Here is a 20284-nt window from a genome sequence, read left to right on the forward strand (position 1 = left end):
GCGTTAACAGCTCAACTATAACCATTAAAGGTAGATATAATTAGAGTTATCATTTGGAAGCAGATCGACAGAGCGAACAGATGTTTCTAATATGCAGGAAACAATGACAAAGTATTGTCATGGCCTATTTAAAGACCCTGTGTAACCCATTTTGATACCGGAGAAACTGACGGAAGCCAAGCACAGAGAGATGGACACAGGTTTCTTCAGGAAGGAAGAGATTCTTTATTGGATCACCGATCGGGACTCAGAGGGACTAGCGTCACCAAAATACAGCAAAGTCTGAGTACTGAATACATAGAGTACATTCCTTATATAGCACTGTAGCTCCTCCCACAATTAACTACACCCACACATACCCTTAACCTATTTAATAAATAGAGTCTAAACTCATCCATCCGGTCTAACCACGTGGCTCATCTGATACAAAGGAGAGGGACGTGTAATTCCAGTTCTTACATTCCTGCACCTGGTCAGTACAGTGATAACAGTATCTTAGCTACGTGTACTACAAACACATATACATACATATGCCTTGTGGCAATCTTAGCCTGCTAAACTTGTATTTTACTGGAATTACATCACATTCCCCCCTTTGATGCCTCTGATATTTCACAATTACTTGAGGCATCACTTAACCTTGGTTTGCATATACCTCAGGTTACCATGAACCAGACCAGACTTATCTTATGATGTGAATCTTTTAACACTCATCTTCCTGCATTGGTTCTCCTTGATCTAGAGCCTTATACTTATATATCGCCATTATCTGTGCAGCAGCCTTCCTCTCTGCTATACTTCCTATCAGGCTTTGCACAGACCTAACTACTAAGGGTATAAGACACGGTAGGAGTAGACACAACAGTAAAATCAGTAGGACTCCACCTACCACTGCCTTAAGCCCTCCAAACCACTCATACCAGCTACCAAACCAACTACTTGGATTGTACCCTTTCCATACCTGAGTAGGCACATGCACTAGTTTAACCATATGGCTAGTAAGCTCAGCTATTGCTTGCCCTTCGTCATCTATTTGAAGACAGCAATTGCTCAGGTTAAACTTCCCACATACACCTCCCTCTACTGCCAAAAGGTAATCCAAGGCTAATCTATTTTGGTACACTGCTGTCCTCATCCTGGTATTATGCTTCGCTAGAAGATTGAGTGCTTGTGAGGTCTCATTAGTAATAATCTCAACCACCGCCTGTAATCTTATAATACGGTTGAGCATATAAATTGGGGTTCTATAACCAAAGGTACCATCCTCAGCCCACGTGGCTGGCCCATAATAATCTATAATACGCTGGGGAGGCCATTCATCATCTTCCCAGGCGCCTATCTCTATGGGTCCCCTTTTCTTCCTATGATTCACATCATACACTTTAACACCTAAAGTCTCACCTGTTTCAATCGGTAACAAGAAGAAGGATGGTTTGAGCATACCCAACACACATGCCCCTTCCCAGTCCTGTGGCAACTCCGAATAGGCTTTCTTACCACAGATCCAGTACAAATTTGCTGGGGCTCTCCAGGTAGATGTGATGGATAAATCAAACCACACATCCTTTAAACTGGCATATCTAGCAAACGGGTTAGATGGTTCTGAGACATTTGAAGCCGACCACCAAGTTGTATTCTTTGTATCATCATCATAAGCTTTTTGCCCTAGACAAGTTAATTCTCCTACAGAAGTATTATACATTATTCCTTTCCTTGCTATGCAAACATAACCTATGATGGAGGTCTTTAATCTCCACTCAGATTTACCTCTAACACTCAAATGATAATCGGCTTGTGTAGATATTAGTTGGTCAACTGCCTCAGAACCGGACATTACCTCCTTTGCTTCCCAAGGCCATTGGTCTCCCATGTTAGTACCTCCACACACATAGCAGTTGGTAACATTAAGACTACCGGCAATACTTTCAGCTAGGTCAATGAACAGGTTTTTAGCGTTATGGGGGATCTTATTATCTATACTCATCTCTTCATAAAAGGAATGGTATACTTGATGAGTCTGGGAGGATACCGTATCAGTCTCTATTCCTATAAACAATAATGTCCCAGGATCTAAACCCGTCCCGTATATCTGAAACCCAAATAAATTTCCATACTTATCTAGGAACTTGTCGGGGTTATTAATAAGTATATGGACTGGGTTGCATTCCATAGACTTACAATAAGGGCTAGTCGGCAACTTAGTCACTATCATGTCTTTATCTACTGTCTGTCCCCAAGTTGCCCACCCCACACAAGACCAATATGGGCAAAAGTTATAATCTCTATTTGGGCATCTAGGACTTACATATTTATTTTTGCTACTGGGACAAATATATTTATCGTTAGACCCATACGTCCTCTCCCATCTAAGATCCCCACATACATTCCACGGCTTTCTACCACTCGATATCGCTTTACACGCATCAAATAGCAGAACACCCGAAGAATGTACGGATTCTAACACCGTTTTATTAATTAGGGTCCCCTGAGGATCTCCATTCCTGAGAGTCAACCAAATTGTACGAGGTTGATACTCTGGACTGAAGCACTTAGGTTCTCCTACTCCTAAATGGCACACACTATAGTCTATATTTAGGTATCTACATCTTGATACCTCTCCTTTACATTCGTATTGTGAATGCCAAATTAGGGTTTGGGAAATATGGTTACCTGTTCTCGTAGTCTTAATGCATACCTCACAGCTAGGAGTGTCGGTACCTCTACCTTCCTGAATATAAAAACACATATAAATAAACACAATCAAAAGCACATCTTTCGCCGTCATCCTCAGTCTTCGTCCGTGCGATGGAACCTCAGCTTCCAGGATGTGAGGGCTGCAGGGAATGGAGTTCTGCTCATCTTCACAGGTGTCCCTTCGAGACTTTCCTGGCTTATACACTATGTGTTGGTAAGCGGACAGGCTTTATTATGGCCTTCTCACTCACACCTGTAACAATAAAATTTGTAATCCACAATAATTCCTCGTTACTCCGACTGAGTAGTGCGTTTTAACCGGATCTTGCAGGGATTCTCTGGATCTGCTGTAACTTGCCAAGAATCGACTGCTGCTGGTTTAACCCTGGAGTGATGTATCCACGGAGTCACTTCTGCTACTTTTATTGCTGTAGGGGTAGACAAAAGAACAACATAAGGACCTCTCCACTTGGGCCCTAACGGTACATTATTCCACTCTTTAATCCACACTTGATCTCCTGGATGATAACTATGAACAGGGGGATAAATATTCACAGGTAATCTATCTTGTACCCATTTCTGTACCTCCTCCATAGTCTTACCCAACTCTACAACCTGCTGCCGGGTAATTCCTTCTCCCAACTGACTCAAGTCCCCCCTTAAGTTACCAAGTACGGGAGGTGGTCGCCCATACATGATTTCAAAAGGAGAGAGGCCCATCCTTCTGGTAGGGGTACTGCGGATTCGCAATAAAGCTATGGGTAAGAGAACGTTCCACTTAAGTTGGGTTTCCTGACACATTTTAGCCAACTGGTTCTTTATAGTTCTATTCATTCTCTCTACCTTACCAGAACTCTGGGGTCTATATGCAGTATGAAGCCTCCACTTTATACCAAGCATATGAGTCAGTTGTTGTAGGCACTGATGAACAAAAGCTGGACCATTGTCCGATCCTATAGAACAGGGTAGTCCATATCGGGGTATTATTTCTCGTAGCAGGAATCTTACAACTTCTCCTGCTTTCTCTGTACGAGTAGGACATGCTTCTACCCAGCCTGAATAGGTGCACACAATTACCAACAGGTAACGATGTCCACCCGATTTAGGCATTACTGTAAAGTCTATTTGTAGATCGGACATGGGGAGTCCCCCCATAAACTGGACTCCTGGTGGCTTTACTGGTCCTTGTCTTGCATTATTCTTAGCACACGTTACACATCTGCGTACAATGGCCTGAGTCAAGTTGGACAATCTTGGTATGTAGAAATGTTTCCTGAGAGATTCTTCAGTACTGTCTCTCCCAGAATGTGTCCCGTTGTGATAATTTTGGACAATTTCTACCGCTAGTGATGCTGGTATGACTATTCTTCCATCTTCTAGCTGATACCACTTGTTCTCCAAATACTTTCCCGGTTCAGTCTTTAACCACTCCTCTTCTTGAGCTGTATAAACTGGAGTCCATTGGGACAGTGGAGTTGGTATAAGAGCAGCTATATGCCCCACATACTCCTGTCTTCCTGATTCAGCAGCACGCTTAGCTGCACTATCTGCCATCCGATTTCCCTTGGTTACATCACCATCTCCTCTCAGATGCGCTCGACAATGTATGATACCGACTTCTTTCGGCTCCCACACTGCTTCCAATAGTTGTAGGATTTCAGCTGCGTACTTGATTTCTTTGCCTTCTGAATTCAGTAGTCCTCTTTCTTTATACAAAGCTCCGTGGGCATGAGTGGTTAAAAACGCATACTTAGAGTCCGTATAGATATTTACTCTTAAACCTTCAGCCAATTGTAACGCTCGTGTTAGTGCTATTAATTCTGCCTTTTGTGCTGATGTTCCTTTCGCCAGTGGCCGAGCTTCTATCACCTTGTCTATTGTTGTCACTGCATATCCTGCATAGCGGATCCCTTCTTTCACATAACTACTGCCGTCGGTGTAATATTGAACATCGGGGTTCTGGATGGGAAAATCACGAAGATCTGGTCTACTTGAGAATACTTCATCCATTACTTCCAAACAATCATGTTGACTTTCAGTAGGTTGTGGCAAAAGGGTAGCTGGATTTAAGGTGTTTACAGTCTCTAAATGCACTCTTGGGTTTTCACACAACATTGCTTGATACTTGGTCATACGGCTGTTACTAAACCAATGATTTCCTTTGTAATCCAACAACGTCTGTACTGCATGTGGGACTCGTACATAAAGTTCTTGACCCAGAGTGAGTTTATCGGCTTCAGCTACTAGCAGGGCGGCTGCAGCTACGGCTCTTAGACAAGGTGGAAGTCCGCTGGCCACTGCATCCAATTGTTTAGACATGTAGGCAACAGGTCTTTGCCATGATCCCAAGTACTGTGTCAATACTCCCACAGCCATTCTTCTTTGCTCGTGTACATACAGGTAGAATGGTCGTGTGTGATCAGGTAGACCTAATGCTGGGGCACTCATCAAAGCCTTCTTCACATCTTCAAATGCCGTTTGCTGTTCTTGGGTCCATAGGAAGGGGTCGTGCTCTGTACCTTTGATAGCTGCGTACAGAGGTTTTGCTAGTATCGCATAACTGGGAATCCATATCCTACAGAAGCCTGCTGCCCCCAAGAATTCTCGCACTTGTCTTCTATTCTTGGGTATTGGTATTTGGCAGACAGCTTCTTTTCTCTCTGGCCCCATAATCCTTTGACCTTCAGAGATATGGAATCCCAGATACTTGACAGTTGGCAAACACAACTGAGCCTTCTTCCTGGACACCTTGTATCCTGCCTTCCAGAGAATATGTAGTAGATCGTGCGTTGCTTGCTGACATTTTTCTTTTGTAACTGCTGCTATCAACAAGTCATCTACATATTGTAACAATACACATTCTCCTGGGATAGACTCGAAATCCAATAGATCTTGACTTAGGGCTGAACCAAATAGGGTAGGTGAATTTTTAAACCCTTGGGGCAGTCTTGTCCAAGTCATTTGGCGTTTTGAGCCCGTTACAGCGTTCTCCCATTGGAAAGCGAAAATACATTGGCTTTCTGCGGCAATTCGGAGGCAAAAGAAGGCATCTTTGAGATCTAAGACTGTGAAGTAAGTAGCCCCGCCCGGAATTAAAGCAAGCAGGTTATATGGATTGGGTACAACTGGATGTATGCTAACAACCGCATCATTGACTGCTCTTAAGTCCTGTACAGGTCGATACTCATCTGTACCGGGCTTTTGAACAGGCAGCAATGGGGTGTTCCAGGGGGAAGTACAGAATTTTAGGATACCATACCGTATGAACTTATCCAGATAGGATTGGATGTTCTTCTTAGCCTTCTGCGGAATGTGATATTGTCTTAGGCTCACTGGATAAACCCCATGTTTCAGTTCAATTTTTATTGGTGGAATATTGCGGGCCAGTCCTGGTGGGTTGTTCTCTGCCCAAACTCCTGGTATGTTAAACAATGTCTCATCACTCCTAGGGTTTTGGCTAGTCAACACTGTATAAAGTCGCCACTCTTCTTCCTTTGGTACGGATAAAGTCATAATACCTGAAGGTCCATTAAACTTTAAGGATGTTGTTCCATTTGGTAGGAACGTAATCTGCGCTTGTAATTTTGATAGCATATCACGTCCCAGCAATTGGACTGGACATTCAGGCATATAAAGGAATTGGTGTTTTACTACGTGGCCTCCCAATGTACAGAGTCGACTTTTAAGAACCGGTTTTTCAGCACTTCTTCCAGTTGCTCCTATCACAGTAATAGTCCTTCCAGATGGAGGAGCAACTAGATTAGTCACCACTGAATGTTCAGCACCAGTGTCGATCATGAACGCACTCCTTTTCCCCCCTATTGATACATCGACCATAGGCTCCGCTCGACCAAGGGGGATGGAGCCCGGTCGGTATCAATAGTCCTCCATGACCGTGTCAGCCAATCCTACAAAGTCCCTACCTTCTCTATCGCGAGACCTTTGCGCTGCTGGAATATACCTGTCTTCCCTAACACTTCCTCTGTTCCCATTACTCCCTCTATAACCATTACTCCCTCCGGGGCCTCCTCTACCTCTCGCTCTACCTCTAAAGTTTCCGTAGCCTGCCCTGGGTTGGTCTCTCTCGTACTGCTCTCTTTGCGGACATTCGTTCCTCCAATGCCCTTCTTCCTTGCAATACGCGCATTGATCCCTACTCAAAGGCTCCCTACTCCATCTATTATTGCCTCTATCTGGGCCCCGTTTATCTACGCCTGCGATCGCTACCGCTAGCATATCAGCCTTTTTACGCATCTTGCGCTCTTCCTCTTTCTTACTTTCTGTATCCCTGTTCATATAGACCTTATTTGCTACCTCCATTAGTTGGGTGATGGACATACCTGCAAACCCTTCTAACTTTTGTAGCTTGCGCTTAATATCTCCGTAAGCTTGGCTGACAAAGGCGGAGTTAACCATTCGGGAATTGTCTGCGTCTTCCGGATTAAAGGGGGTATACAAGCGGTATGCCTCCAATAATCGGTCATAAAAGACACTGGGCGCTTCATCGCTTTTCTGGATCACCTCAACTGTCTTCGACATGTTAATGGCTTTCTTTCCTCCGGCTTTCATGCCAGCAATTATAGCGTCTCTATAGGCTCTGAGTTGAACCATATCAGCACCATTTACGTTCCAATCGGGATCGGTGTTGGGATAGTGTGTCGCGGCCCATGCTGCTGGATTGGCTTGGTTCAAAGCACGGGCTCTATCCTCTAATGCTTTAATGGCTGCTTGATTTATTCTTGTCCTTTCCTCATTGTTAAATAAAGTCATTAATAACTGCTGGCAATCAGCCCATGTCGGATTATGTGTCTGTACTATTGAGGTGAACAGATCAGTCATGGCTTGTGGTTTCTCAGTATACGAGGAATTATGGGTCTTCCAGTTTAAAAGATCGGTTGTGGTAAATGGGACATATATGAAGACTGGGTCAGCGTGTGCCATTTGACCTGCGGCATCGATATAAGCTGACCCGGGATTCAGACGAAGAGGCATCTGATAGTGCTTTAATTGTTGGGCATCAGTCAACTGTCGGGTTTGGATGGGGCTACGTAGAGAGGCGTCAGTCATGGGTTCCGGTCGGGGAGAGATAGGGTATGGGGATGTGGGAGGTCGGTTTTGGGAAAAGGTCGTAAATAAAACACTTCGAGCCGAGCTAGATGAAGCTTGACCGGAAGTCTGAAGTGGCGCCAAATCAGGATATTCGTTTCTAATGGGGGTGGATTCTGGTTCCGGAAGGGGAGATTTAGTACGAGGGGGGGTGGATCCTGTACTGGAGGAGGAAGCGGAAGTGGATGAGGGTAATGAGGGGAGGGGTGCAGGACTTCCTGCGTTTGCGTCACTTCTTCTTAACGGAAAGTAAGGGGGCGGCAAAGGGATCTCGGACTCAGGGGGCGTGTCCAAAATGGGCCTAACACCAGTCCTAGTGGACGAGCAAGTCCTAGCTACCATGAGGCGACACTGCTCCTCGTGGCATGTCCGGAGCCATTTTGGCGAGTCATTTACGGCCTGTCTCCAACAGTCAATATAAGGAAACTGGCCGTAAAGTTCAGGCCTACCCGATACAGCCACGTGTAAGCGCTGTACCAGAGTTGGATCCAAACTGCCACGTGGCGGCCATGCCGCAACCAAAGTAGGCCACTCCCTAGTACACAAAGTGACCAAACGTACAGGAGACATCTTTACCCCAAAATCACAAACTTTGAATCCCTTTTTAAAATTCTTAACCATACATCCTAAGGGATCCGGAATCGTTGACTGCGACGCACCCATACTTAACAATGGAACGTCGTCGACAACGAATACTATACACGCGTACTATTCAACAGTCACACCCGTTTCCTCTGGCAACAGCACCACGTGGTACGGTTACCAAGTGAAACGTACACAATAACAATAAACACTCAGGGAATTCCCGTACACACACAGCTGTTACACCAGTCACTATATAATCAATATTATGCCCTTTGGCGTAACTATACAGTCACCCACGCTATAATTCTCTATATACGAATTACCCGTCTATAACACACCCCAGTAACATCGTCTTTTACAAATAGCGGTTACAGTACGGTTAGCATAGGTCAAAGCACAAGTTAAGGTCACAATACAATTATTAGTGGTTATGGTGTTAAACATGCAATGGACGACAATGATTAGTACTTATTATATAATGTCAGTAAATATACAGGGTTATGGTACCGTGCACTATAATACAGCAACACACTATTAACACTCTCGCTAGACGGCTGAGCTCGCGCTATCTAACAAGATATACACTTTACTAAAACAATCGTTAACACATTTACAATTCCCAACTAAACTATTGGCCAGTACCTTGAATGGACTACCTAAAACTATATACACCCGTTTTGGTTAGCCACACTGCCCAATCACCACATATATAGCGAGCTAGAGAACCGAATTTACACAGGCGCCTCTTAGTCGCACTATCAAAAGTCTAGTGGGTTCCAAATTTACACGCCTTCCCACTTAGCCCAGATAGGATGAGAACTAGCGAACCGAATTTACACAGGCGCCGCTTAGTCTCCCGGTCCCTCCGACCTAGCGAACGTAATATACACCCTAGAACGCTAGTCTAGACAAGACACCGGTGTCCGGCTAGGGCTATTTACACCAGGACCCCGCCTGACTAACCAAATCAAACGGTCTGACTAAAGAGCGTTCGATCGAGCGGTGCGCCTTCGCTCCTTCCCTCCGACAGAGGGGGCAGATACACAGATTCAAAACCCCTTTGGGCCTACCGCACAATCGGTATACCCCTAGTGGGTCCTGCCGTCTAAAACAGCAGTTGTCTTACCTCCTCGTTCCTGAACCTGAGTTCACACTCATCGACGGGGACACCCCAGCACTTCTCACGTAGAGGCCGATGATCTCCTGGACAACAGACCAGTGGCGCCGAGACGAAGGGAGGTCCACGCAGAAGTTCAGGGGTGCAGCCGTAGAGAACGTGGGCAAAGATAGACCGTCTCACGCCTCTGCCTCTCAGCTACCGTTGAACGATGAGCTTCCCGGCCAATGCACCAAATGATACCGGAGAAACTGACGGAAGCCAAGCACAGAGAGATGGACACAGGTTTCTTCAGGAAGGAAGAGATTCTTTATTGGATCACCGATCGGGACTCAGAGGGACTAGCGTCACCAAAATACAGCAAAGTCTGAGTACTGAATACATAGAGTACATTCCTTATATAGCACTGTAGCTCCTCCCACAATTAACTACACCCACACATACCCTTAACCTATTTAATAAATAGAGTCTAAACTCATCCATCCGGTCTAACCACGTGGCTCATCTGATACAAAGGAGAGGGACGTGTAATTCCAGTTCTTACATTCCTGCACCTGGTCAGTACAGTGATAACAGTATCTTAGCTACGTGTACTACAAACACATATACATACATATGCCTTGTGGCAATCTTAGCCTGCTAAACTTGTATTTTACTGGAATTACATCACAATTTAAAGGTACATACAACCTTATAGTAACACACAAGTGACATTCATCCTACTTCTGAGCCCATAGAAATCTAGCTGTGATGGAAGGAATTGAAATTGTAAACAACATTTTGTGTCAGCAAGGCTTGCACTCCTTTGCGTATCTTGCACGGCATGCTGGGAGTGTTGTAAGGGCAAGATATTTCTTTTACATTTATTGTATTTCCCATTACAATAATTTATATGGCACCAACATATTCTGTAGCCTCAATAGGTAGACGAGACAGACACTTAATTCTAGTAAAACATGTTTGACAGACAGGAATGTATACATCTATCTACAATGATGGGTCACTTGAGATTTTACTTATAATCTGGAGAATAAAAATACATGAAATCAATTATTAACAAAATATCCAATTATGTTCCACATTTATTCTGGAATGAGAATGTTATTATGATGCAGCTAAAGAGACACTATGGGCCCCTGGACCACTTCCTGTCAGTCACATGGTTTGGGTGCCATGACACCCCATTTTACCCCTGGAGTGTAAAGGATTGACGTTCTGCAGACAGCAATATGTACGTTGCAGGGCTAAATGCCTCTAGTCTCTGTCACTCTGCAATTTTACTCATATAGGATAACCCATAGCAAAGTTCACGGTTTATTGAATTGGACTATATGCAACTATCGGCAAAGCAGCAATGTGACATTATGTTCAGCCCAACTTGTGCTTCCTGCCTGCCTGCAAAACAAAGGCCAGGACGACGAGGTTCGAGCAGGGACCAGGGTGAGGTTCCAGCGGAGGCCAGGGTGAGGGTCCAGCAGAGGCCAGGGGGAGGATCCAGCAGAGGCCAGGGTGAGGATCCAGCAGAGGCCAGGGTGAGGATCCAGCAGAGGCCAGGGTGAGGATCCAGCAGAGGCCAGGGTGAGGTTCCAGCAGAGGCCAGGGTGAGGTTCCAGCAGAGGCCAGGGTGAGGTTCCAGCAGAGGCCAGGGTGAGATTCCAGCAGAGGCCAGGGTAAGGCTCCAGCGGAGGCCAGGATGAGGATTCAGCGGAGGCCAGGGTGAGGATCTAGCAGAGGCCAGGGTGAGGTTCCAGCAGAGGCCAGGGTGAGGATCCAGCAGAGGCCAGGGTGAGGATCCAGCAGAGGCCAGGGTGAGGTTCCAGCAGAGGCCAGGGTGAGGTTCCAGCAGAGGCCAGGGTAAGGCTCCAGCAGAGGCCAGGGTGAGATTCCAGCAGAGGCCAGGGTAAGGCTCCAGCGGAGGCCAGGATGAGGATTCAGCGGAGGCCAGGGTGAGGATCTAGCAGAGGCCAGGGTGAGGATCCAGCAGAGGCCAGGGTGAGGTTCCAGCAGAGGCCAGGGTAAGAAACATAGAAACATAGAATGTGACGGCAGATAAGAACCAGTCGGCCCATCTAGTCTGCCCAGTTTTCTAAAGTCTGCCCAGTTTTCTAATACTTTCATTAGTCCCTGGGCTTATCTTATAGTTAGGATAGCCTTATGCCTATCCCACGCATGCTTAAACTCCTTTACTGTGTTAACCTCTACCACTTCAGCTGGAAGGCTATTCCATGCATCCACTACCATCTCAGTAAAGTAATACTTCCTGATATTATTTTTAAACCTTTGTCCCTCTAATTTAAGACTGTGTCCTCTTGTTGTGGTAGTTTTTCTTCTTTTAAATATAGTCTCCTCCTTTACTGTGTTGATTCCCTTTATGTATTTAAATGTTTCTATCATATCCCCCCTGTCTCGTCTTTCCTCCAAGCTATACATGTTAAGATCCTTTAACCTTTCCTGGTAAGTTTTATCCTGCAATCCATGAACCAGTTTAGTAGCCCTTCTTTGAACTCTCTCCAAGGTATCAATATCCTTTTGAAGATAGGGTCTCCAGTACTGTGTACAGTACTCCAAGTGAGGTCTCACCAGTGTCCTGTACAATGGCATGAGCACTTCCCTCTTTCTACTGCTAATACCTCTCCCTATACAACCAAGCATTCTGCTAGCATTTCCTGCTGCTCTATTAGTAAGGTTCCAGCGGAGGCCAGGGTGAGGATCCAGCGGAGGCCAGGGTAAGGCTCCAGCGGAGGCCAGGGTGAGGATCCAGCAGAGGCCAGGGTGAGGTTCCAGCAGAGGCCAGGGTGAGGTTCCAGCAGAGGCCAGGGTGAGGTTCCAGCAGAGGCCAGGGTAAGGCTCCAGCGGAGGCCAGGGTGAGGTTCCAGCGGAGGCCAGGGTGAGGATCTAGCAGAGGTCAGGGTGAGGATCCAGCAGAGGTCAGGGTGAGGCTCCAGCGGAGGCCAGGGTGAGGATCTAGCAGAGGCCAGGGTGAGGATCCAGCGGAGGCCAGGGTGAGGTTCCAGCGGAGGCCAGGGTGAGGATCTAGCAGAGGTCAAGGTGAGGATCCAGCAGAGGCCAGGGTGAGGATCCAGCAGAGACCGCCGCATGGTTAGTGGTGCTGGAATAGAGTAGCCTGGGTAGGTACCATGAAGCAGCAGTAAGTTAACATTTTATGCCAGCTATTTGTATTTAAACCCTCGCGGTTTGTGAACTGAGTCAGCTATTATTTCCAGCTTCAGTTGAACATTTTCCGTATTTGATTAAATTTGTTGCCTATTAATTTCCTTTTCAGTCTACTAACAGGGCACACTGGGGTCACAGATCACCGACCGAAACCCTCACGGCAGCGGATACATAATTAAGGCCACAGCCGGTGCATTTCTATGACTGTATCACCCATCACCTCGCGCTGCTCACCTTGGTTTTATCGTCCACAACGCGTAGCCCATCCGCTGAAACCCACAGAATAGCTTTTACTGACTTCTTGCCAAGCTGGAGAAATAACGAGAAAATAAACCAGAATTAGTTAGTGCGACCTGCAAGTAAGCATCAATGTTCAATGAGTGTATCTGTCTGTAAATGTGGGGACCTGGAATAGCCTCCCAGTGGGAGCAGTAACAGTGATATAGAAAGGGTAGTAGATACCTGGAATAGCCTCCCAGTGGGAGCAGTAACAGTGATATAGAAAGGGTAGTAGATACCTGGAATAGCCTTCCAGTGGAAGCAGTAACAGTGATATATAAAGGGTAGTAGATACCTGGAATAGCCTTCCAGTGGGAGCGGTAACAGTGATATAGAAAGGGTAGTAGATACCTGGAATAGCCCTCCAATGGGAGCAGTAACAGCGATATAGAAAGGGTAGTAGATACCTGGAATAGCCTTCCAGTGGAAGCAGTAACAGTGATATAGAAAGGGTAGTAGATACCTGGAATAGCCTTCCAGTGGGAGCAGTAACAGTGATATAGAAAGGGTTGTAGATACCTGGAATAGCCTTCCAGTGGGAGTAGTAACAGTGATACAGAAAGGGTAGTAGATACCTGGAATAGCCTTCCAGTGGGAGCAGTAAAGACTAATAGGAGTAAAGGAATTGAAGAATGTTTGGGATGTGTAAAAGATTATCTTAGAGAATGAATAAAATGTAATGAATGTGCCATTATAAGCCAATATGTTCTGTTCTATATAAATCCCATATAGTATGAATACACGCTCTATTGATAGGTTCTGGTAGAGGCATGTTAATGATCATCGTTCTCATTATTAAACAAAGCATAAGAAGGTAAATAAAACCAATTGTGTATGTAATTAAAAGCAATCTCAGTGTGAAGTCAGCTTAGGAAAGCCATCAGCCCCCTGCCAAGCAGAATGGGGATGTGACAGCTTAGAGTGCTTTGATGTACATCTTGAATTCTTCCAAATATCCAGAGAGCCTGCACCAGGCCTTTCATCTTATCTCCTATTCTCACATGGAGGCCCACGCAGCCTACTTACAGCTACCACACATGCGATGCACGCCTGTAACAGATAGGGGGAGCCATTCGCACAGCTTATATCAAAAATTGGGAAGAACAGAAGGCCCCATCGTATCATGCCAATACTGCAGAACACAATGTATCTTCTATATTCACTTATTCCAAAAACCTTTAATGTATTACATTGTGGAAATAACGGATTTTATTATGATCTGCCGTACAGATTGCAAAATACAGCTAAGGACAATATAACCAATGTATTACTCACCGAATGTAGCCAATGGCTCCTAGTTAATCTTACAGTGTAATAACGGAGCTAGTAACCATCACACGTGACTTGCTTGACGTGAGAAACTCACCAATTTCAGTTTTTTAACGGCGTCCTCACACACATGCATGCCTCTCGATTCCTCCACCTCCACGTGACCCAAGTACTGCAGACACAAAATAGGTCAATAGTCAGAGGGTTGGTCATGGGTACATAGACAAGTGTGACCATAGGAGGGGTAAGTGGACAGGATATCCTGTATATTATACATTGTACAACAGACTCCGCAGGAGAAGACATCCCACCGGGAGTCATGAAGAGCTCTATTTTGCTCTGGACATCACCCAGTTATATTTTCGGTGGGTTTGTTACAAAGGGTCGATCCGGTTTGATTAAGTTTTACCAGTGAGGTTCCCATGAATTACAGAAAGCTGAGGCCAGAGTTTTAAACAACCAAAAATAGATGAGAGAAACACCATAAATTAGCTAAATACTGAATATAGCTATTGTGGAGTAAAAATTCTGGTTCCCTTGTTAATTTTGCACAATTCCTGCTTTAATAAACAGCAACTTCATTTTTCTAATCCCAAATGATCACATTCCACTTCTCAATGCTTCATTACTAAACAAAGATGCCACGCCACTATATTGTTTTAATGTTCCCCTTCCCGGCTATTCTAACACTGGCTGTGGATGATAAGAATTGTATGTTTGTAAATGCAAACACCTGAAGAACTTTAGTTTACTAAAATGCTTTATCTGTGAGTCTATTTTCTTTATTTCATTTTGCAAATAGTATAGAGTTCAATGGAAATTGACACTTTTATAAATGACTCCCTTGTTACTCCCCCCTGGCTGTCAATCAGACACGTGGTCCTGTTACTTCCTGGTTTGGTTAGATTATTTGCATTGAACTCAAGAGGCAGCAATTGCCCAGAGCTCCTGCCTTGCAAAGACTTCTCGTTGAGCTACATCGGGAAGTCTGTGATTGGACAGCCACAGAAAATCTGGGCGGGGTTAGAAGTGGAGGGCTTGCACAGGCTGCAGACAAGAGATCTATAGCTTTTACAAGCTGTTTTGAGATAAACCTTCCATGAGAGAATGCATAATTAAATGTTCATTATATCTACTAAACAATCTTTTTAATGGGCAGTGGAGTGACATTGTTATGGTGTCCAGAGTGTTCCTTTAAAAGGTTCAATATTTAGCTTCTTTTGAAATTTAAGATAAATTATAATGTTTAACAAAGGGATGAAGCAATAATACTGGACAGAGATAATAGGGGTTAACCCATCGAACAAATGAATAAACAAGAAAGGGAGAAACTGGACTGTCCAGTGACCACAGCAAAATATTAAGATATAACTTTGAATATAAAAAGAGCTTAAAAATATATCTAGCTCTAAACGAACAAACACATATAAAGAAAAAAGAAGAAAAAGGGAAGAACCCTAGATAGAGGGTAATATAGATCCCTATGCACTCAAAACGTAATCTCCAACGTAAATTCTCCTATGGAGGGATTCACTAGGTGAATAATCCTGTATTGATAATACAGAGTCTCAATGGTGAGAAACAGAGGATAACCTACGAAAGGATTAACTAGATGAAAAATCCTGCATCTATAATACAAAGTGTCTTCTTAGTGAGAAGGAAAGAAAACTCATCGAGTAAAAATGAAATAAATAGCAGGAATAGCGATACAAATAGAAAGTAACAGTTAAACTGTTACAATAACAGCAATCCACAGGAGGTAGAGACGTAGAAATAAAGTAAGTGCTACATAAGGGAAAAAATAGCCCAGGACAGAGGGTCCTAGATAAGCCTGGACTACAAATAAAACGTGTAACTCATATAGCGAAAAATCCCTGCTATAGCTACAGTCTAAAATTCGTTGAGAGAGCAAAGCTAAGCTAGAAATCCCTAGACTGAACAAATAATCGTAAGGATGCAAAGATAGCTAAATATAATATCTATCTAATATGTGCTGGTCCGCGGTATCAAGTCACCCAGTTCCGGACCTAAACGTGAAAATATACAGACAAGAATTGTAAGATTTTAACTAAAGCTTCCGATTTAAGGACTAGCTAAACTAAAGGCTCTGCTTGCCAACGGACAGAGAGTCAGGATACACGTCAGTAAGCCCCGACGCGCGTTTCGCCTGTGAGCGGCTTTTCAAAAGTTATATCTTAATATTTAGCTGTGGTCACTGGACAGTCCAGTTTCTCCCTTTCTTGTTTATACATTATAATGTTGGTATAATTGTTAAATATTTGTAGCAGATGTATTCTGCATTTAATTAAAGTGTTAATTTAATTTTCATCTGCGTGTGATTTATCCAATTAAGAAGAACTAATAAAACGTATTCTATATTCTTTACTTTTAGAGGCTAGTTGGGAAATCATGACAGTTTGTTTTAAATCGGAGCTTGTTCCAACGTGTTTTACATTATGCTGTTTGCACGGTTCACATCAACTACAAAACCCAAATGATGGCTTAATGAACACCCGAGTTACGTCCTCGGTCACTGCAATTGGTATGTGACATCCCTTCTGTCCCGCAGTGTTTGTCCAGTGACACCGTTCATGTCATAATATTCATAAATAAAACCTGAGAATCGGACTACAACTCTCTGAAGCCCCCGCTTTACCCACGAAGCCTTGCTGCGCAGTGATTTAGGAGATAGAATCGGCACTTTGAAAAGTCCATAGAAATGAATTGAAGCATTCTGATTGGCTGTTCAGATCTGTCTGGGCAGCGCTAACATTCAGTAATTGCAAATCCTGGGAGTTTATTGCAAATACAGCAACTTCTAATGTGATTATCTTATTTACATTTTATTATATGGGATTAGTTGTTATAGCACTATCAATGCCGCCCAGCCCAGGCCTTTTTTAATTTAAAGAGTCATAAAAGTTAAAAGCACTCTGTGCCCTCGTTTGGAATTTGCAGGAAATATTCTTGTTCCACCCTAAATAATGGGCTTTTGGGAGCCGAGGTCTACTGGTGGTGATTAAAGGACCACCATAGGCACCCAGACCACTTCAGCTCAATGAAATGGTCTGGGTGCCAGGTCCCTCTAGTTTTAACCCGGCAGCAGAGAAACTGCTATGTTTACACTGCAGGGTTAACCCAGCCTCTAGTGGATTAAGGTAAGTGGCCGAAGGGGGGGGGTCCGAGCGAGGGGGGTTCTCCAAGAGCCTATAGTGCCAAGAAAACGGGTTTGTTTTCCTGGCATTATAGGATCCCTTAAACCCCTTAAGGACCAAACTTCTGGAATAAAAGGGAATCATGACATGTCAGACATGTCACGTGTCCTTAAGGGGTTAAAGTGATGCATTGCCTAGTTTTTAATGAACAGCTCTGTCTACATTCTATAATTTACATATCTACAAGTGGATGTCATTCACGCAGACAGCCACTAGGGGCTTCAGACAGAAATAGATTCAATGATTGAATCAATTTGACATCCAGTGTCAACATATGCCAGATGCTGTATGGTAGTCCAATGGTTGGCTCTATCAGTGTTGCGCATGCGCCATGTCTGTAAGAGAAGTGCAGCGAGGAGTCTGTCTCGGCACTGGAAAAAAGGGACGTTTAATGGCTTTTGTATATCTTCTCATATCTCTACTCACCCGCACAGGGAAGCTGCATTTCCCCCTCCTCACTGACTCTTCATCTGCCCCCCACTGGTGGGGTCGACTAGCCTCCGGGACGTACGTTTGCTTTTTCCGCCGCAGGCTCTGACGCAGCTTATTCATTTCAGGCGCTGCAGGGCTGGGGGACAGAAAATGTAAATCATTTATATTATTTCTATTCAATCTTTCTCCATAAAAAAATAAACACAGTCTGCTTTGAAAGAAAATGAGGGAATATAACAACGCAAACAAACTGAACCACTGGTATAGACTGTATTTATCGCACAGAAGACATTTTCTCCTAGTTATCTGGGGTGAATAGCCCTTGACAGCAGAGCTAGCAATCTACATGAAGGGGCCTACACTGGACCAAGTGGTCAGTTAAAAAAAAAAGAATAAATTCACACATAACGGATATAATGTAGTAGTTTGATAGTAAAAAATATATATCCCAGAATTCTGTGCAGCCCTCCTCCCCTCGCTCGCTTGCTCTCTCCATCTCTCGTGACTTTCCCCAGCCTCCCAGACATGTTAGAGAAGATTGAAAGCATATGGTGAGACGACGAGAAAAAGGAATAAAAATCTCCGGAAACCGAGGGATCCAAGAGGGAGCTGTGAAGAAAATGAACACAACGCTCTCTCCTTCGAATTTTAATTTGAAAATGTTATATATATGTTTTTTCAAATAATAAGATTTTAATGAAAATGGCATTTTATTAACCACATATTGGCACGTGATCAATTTACTGAAAAGAAGAGATGATTGACATCCGTTCTCGAAGGGTTAAGGTTAAGGGGTACCCCCCCCCATGATAAATATGGGATTTTTTTTTTATCCTCTATCATACAGGAGATGAATATTCGCAGACGGTCTATTTAATCTGCCAGAGTAAGCAGGGAATGTTACAGGCACAAGGATTTAATATCCAGCCATTAAATGCACAGCACACGCCGGTAACCTTACAAATCAAATTAACCCTGTAACACCGAGCCAGGGATTTACCCTCCTGGGAACTAGAGTGTCACATTTTCTTAGACGCCCAAGCCAGCGTTATATACACACACATCTAAATATAACAGAACGAGAGGAGGAATATTCAAATCAGGACAGCATTTTAAGGTTTTCATTATTCAACTAGTGACCCATGAAAGGGTTAAGCAATGGCTACGTGCCGAATGCTATGAGAATCAGTCCCTTTAAAGGGTTTTATATTGACGGAGGAGCGAGAGGGTACACATGGAGAGGTTATAACCTCATAAAGTCTGAGAGTGCAAATACCATTCAAGGGAGAGACATTTCCCAGGATACCAGAGACAGCCAGACACTCAATTAGAAATCTCAATACCCCACAAAGCTCCATAACCAGCGATAATGGACGCTTCAAGGAAATGCTGGATTGTAACAAGAAAGACCCTGCAGTGGGAGGGACAGACTCCGTGTCCCATAGCTCCTTCTGTCTGTGTCACCCTGCAGTGGGAGGGACAGACTCTGTGTCCCATAGCTCCTTCTGTCTGTCACCCTGCAGTGGGAGGGACAGACTCTGTGTCCCATAGCTCCTTCTGTCTGTGTCACCCTGCAGTGGGAGGGACAGACTCCGTGTTCCATAGCTCCTTCTGTCTATGTCACCCTGCAGTGGGAGGGACAGACTCTGTGTCCCATAGCTCCTTCTGTCTGTGTCACCCTGCAGTGAGAGGGACAGACTCTGTGTCCCATAGCTCCTTCTGTCTGTGTCACCCTGCAGTGGGAGGGACAGACTCCGTGTCCCATAGCTCCTTCTGTCTGAGTCACCCTGCAGTGGGAGGGACTGACTCCGTGTCCCATAGCTCCCTCTGTCTGTGTCACCCTGCAGTGGGAGGGACAGACTCCGTGTCCCATAGCTCCTTCTGTCTGTGTCACCCTGCAGTGGGAGGGACAGACTCCGTGTCCCATAGCTCCTTCTGTCTGTGTCACCCTGCAGTGGGAGGGACAGACTCCGTGTCCCATAGCTCCCTCTGTCTGTATCACCCTGCAGTGGGAGGGACAGACTCCGTGTCCCATAGCTCCTTCTGTCTGTGTCACCCTGCAGTGGGAGGGACAGACTCCGTGTCCCATAGCTCCTTCTGTCTGAGTCACCCTGCAGTGGGAGGGACTGACTCCGTGTCCCATAGCTCCCTCTGTCTGTGTCACCCTGCAGTGGGAGGGACAGACTCCGTGTCCCATAGCTCCTTCTGTCTGTGTCACCCTGCAGTGGGAGGGACAGACTCCGTGTCCCATAGCTCCTTCTGTCTGTGTCACCCTGCAGTGGGAGGGACAGACTCCGTGTCCCATAGCTCCCTCTGTCTGTATCACCCTGCAGTGGGAGGGACAGACTGGCTGCTCACCCTCTGTTACCCTACTCCACACAGGTTGCTATATGGGTTAATGCTCCCAGTTGCC

General features: G+C 44.8%; 1 protein-coding gene across 2 annotated transcripts in view; it reads right to left on the minus strand.

The window, feature by feature from the left end:
* NUMBL (NUMB like endocytic adaptor protein) overlaps window positions 1-20284 on the minus strand; it is an 89095-nt gene that overhangs the window by 10256 nt on the left and 58555 nt on the right. For both annotated transcript variants that reach the window (XM_063431117.1, XM_063431116.1), the window contains exons 3-5: window positions 17866-18007; window positions 14322-14396; window positions 12911-12985 (exon numbers count right to left, since the gene is read on the minus strand). In XM_063431117.1, coding sequence (XP_063287187.1) covers window positions 12911-12985; window positions 14322-14396; window positions 17866-17991 — 276 coding nt within the window. In that variant the 5' untranslated portion in view covers window positions 17992-18007. The remainder of the gene's footprint in view (window positions 1-12910; window positions 12986-14321; window positions 14397-17865; window positions 18008-20284) is intronic.

This window comes from Pelobates fuscus, chromosome 9 (assembly GCF_036172605.1).
Source record: "Pelobates fuscus isolate aPelFus1 chromosome 9, aPelFus1.pri, whole genome shotgun sequence".
Taxonomy (NCBI): Eukaryota; Metazoa; Chordata; class Amphibia; order Anura; family Pelobatidae; genus Pelobates; species Pelobates fuscus.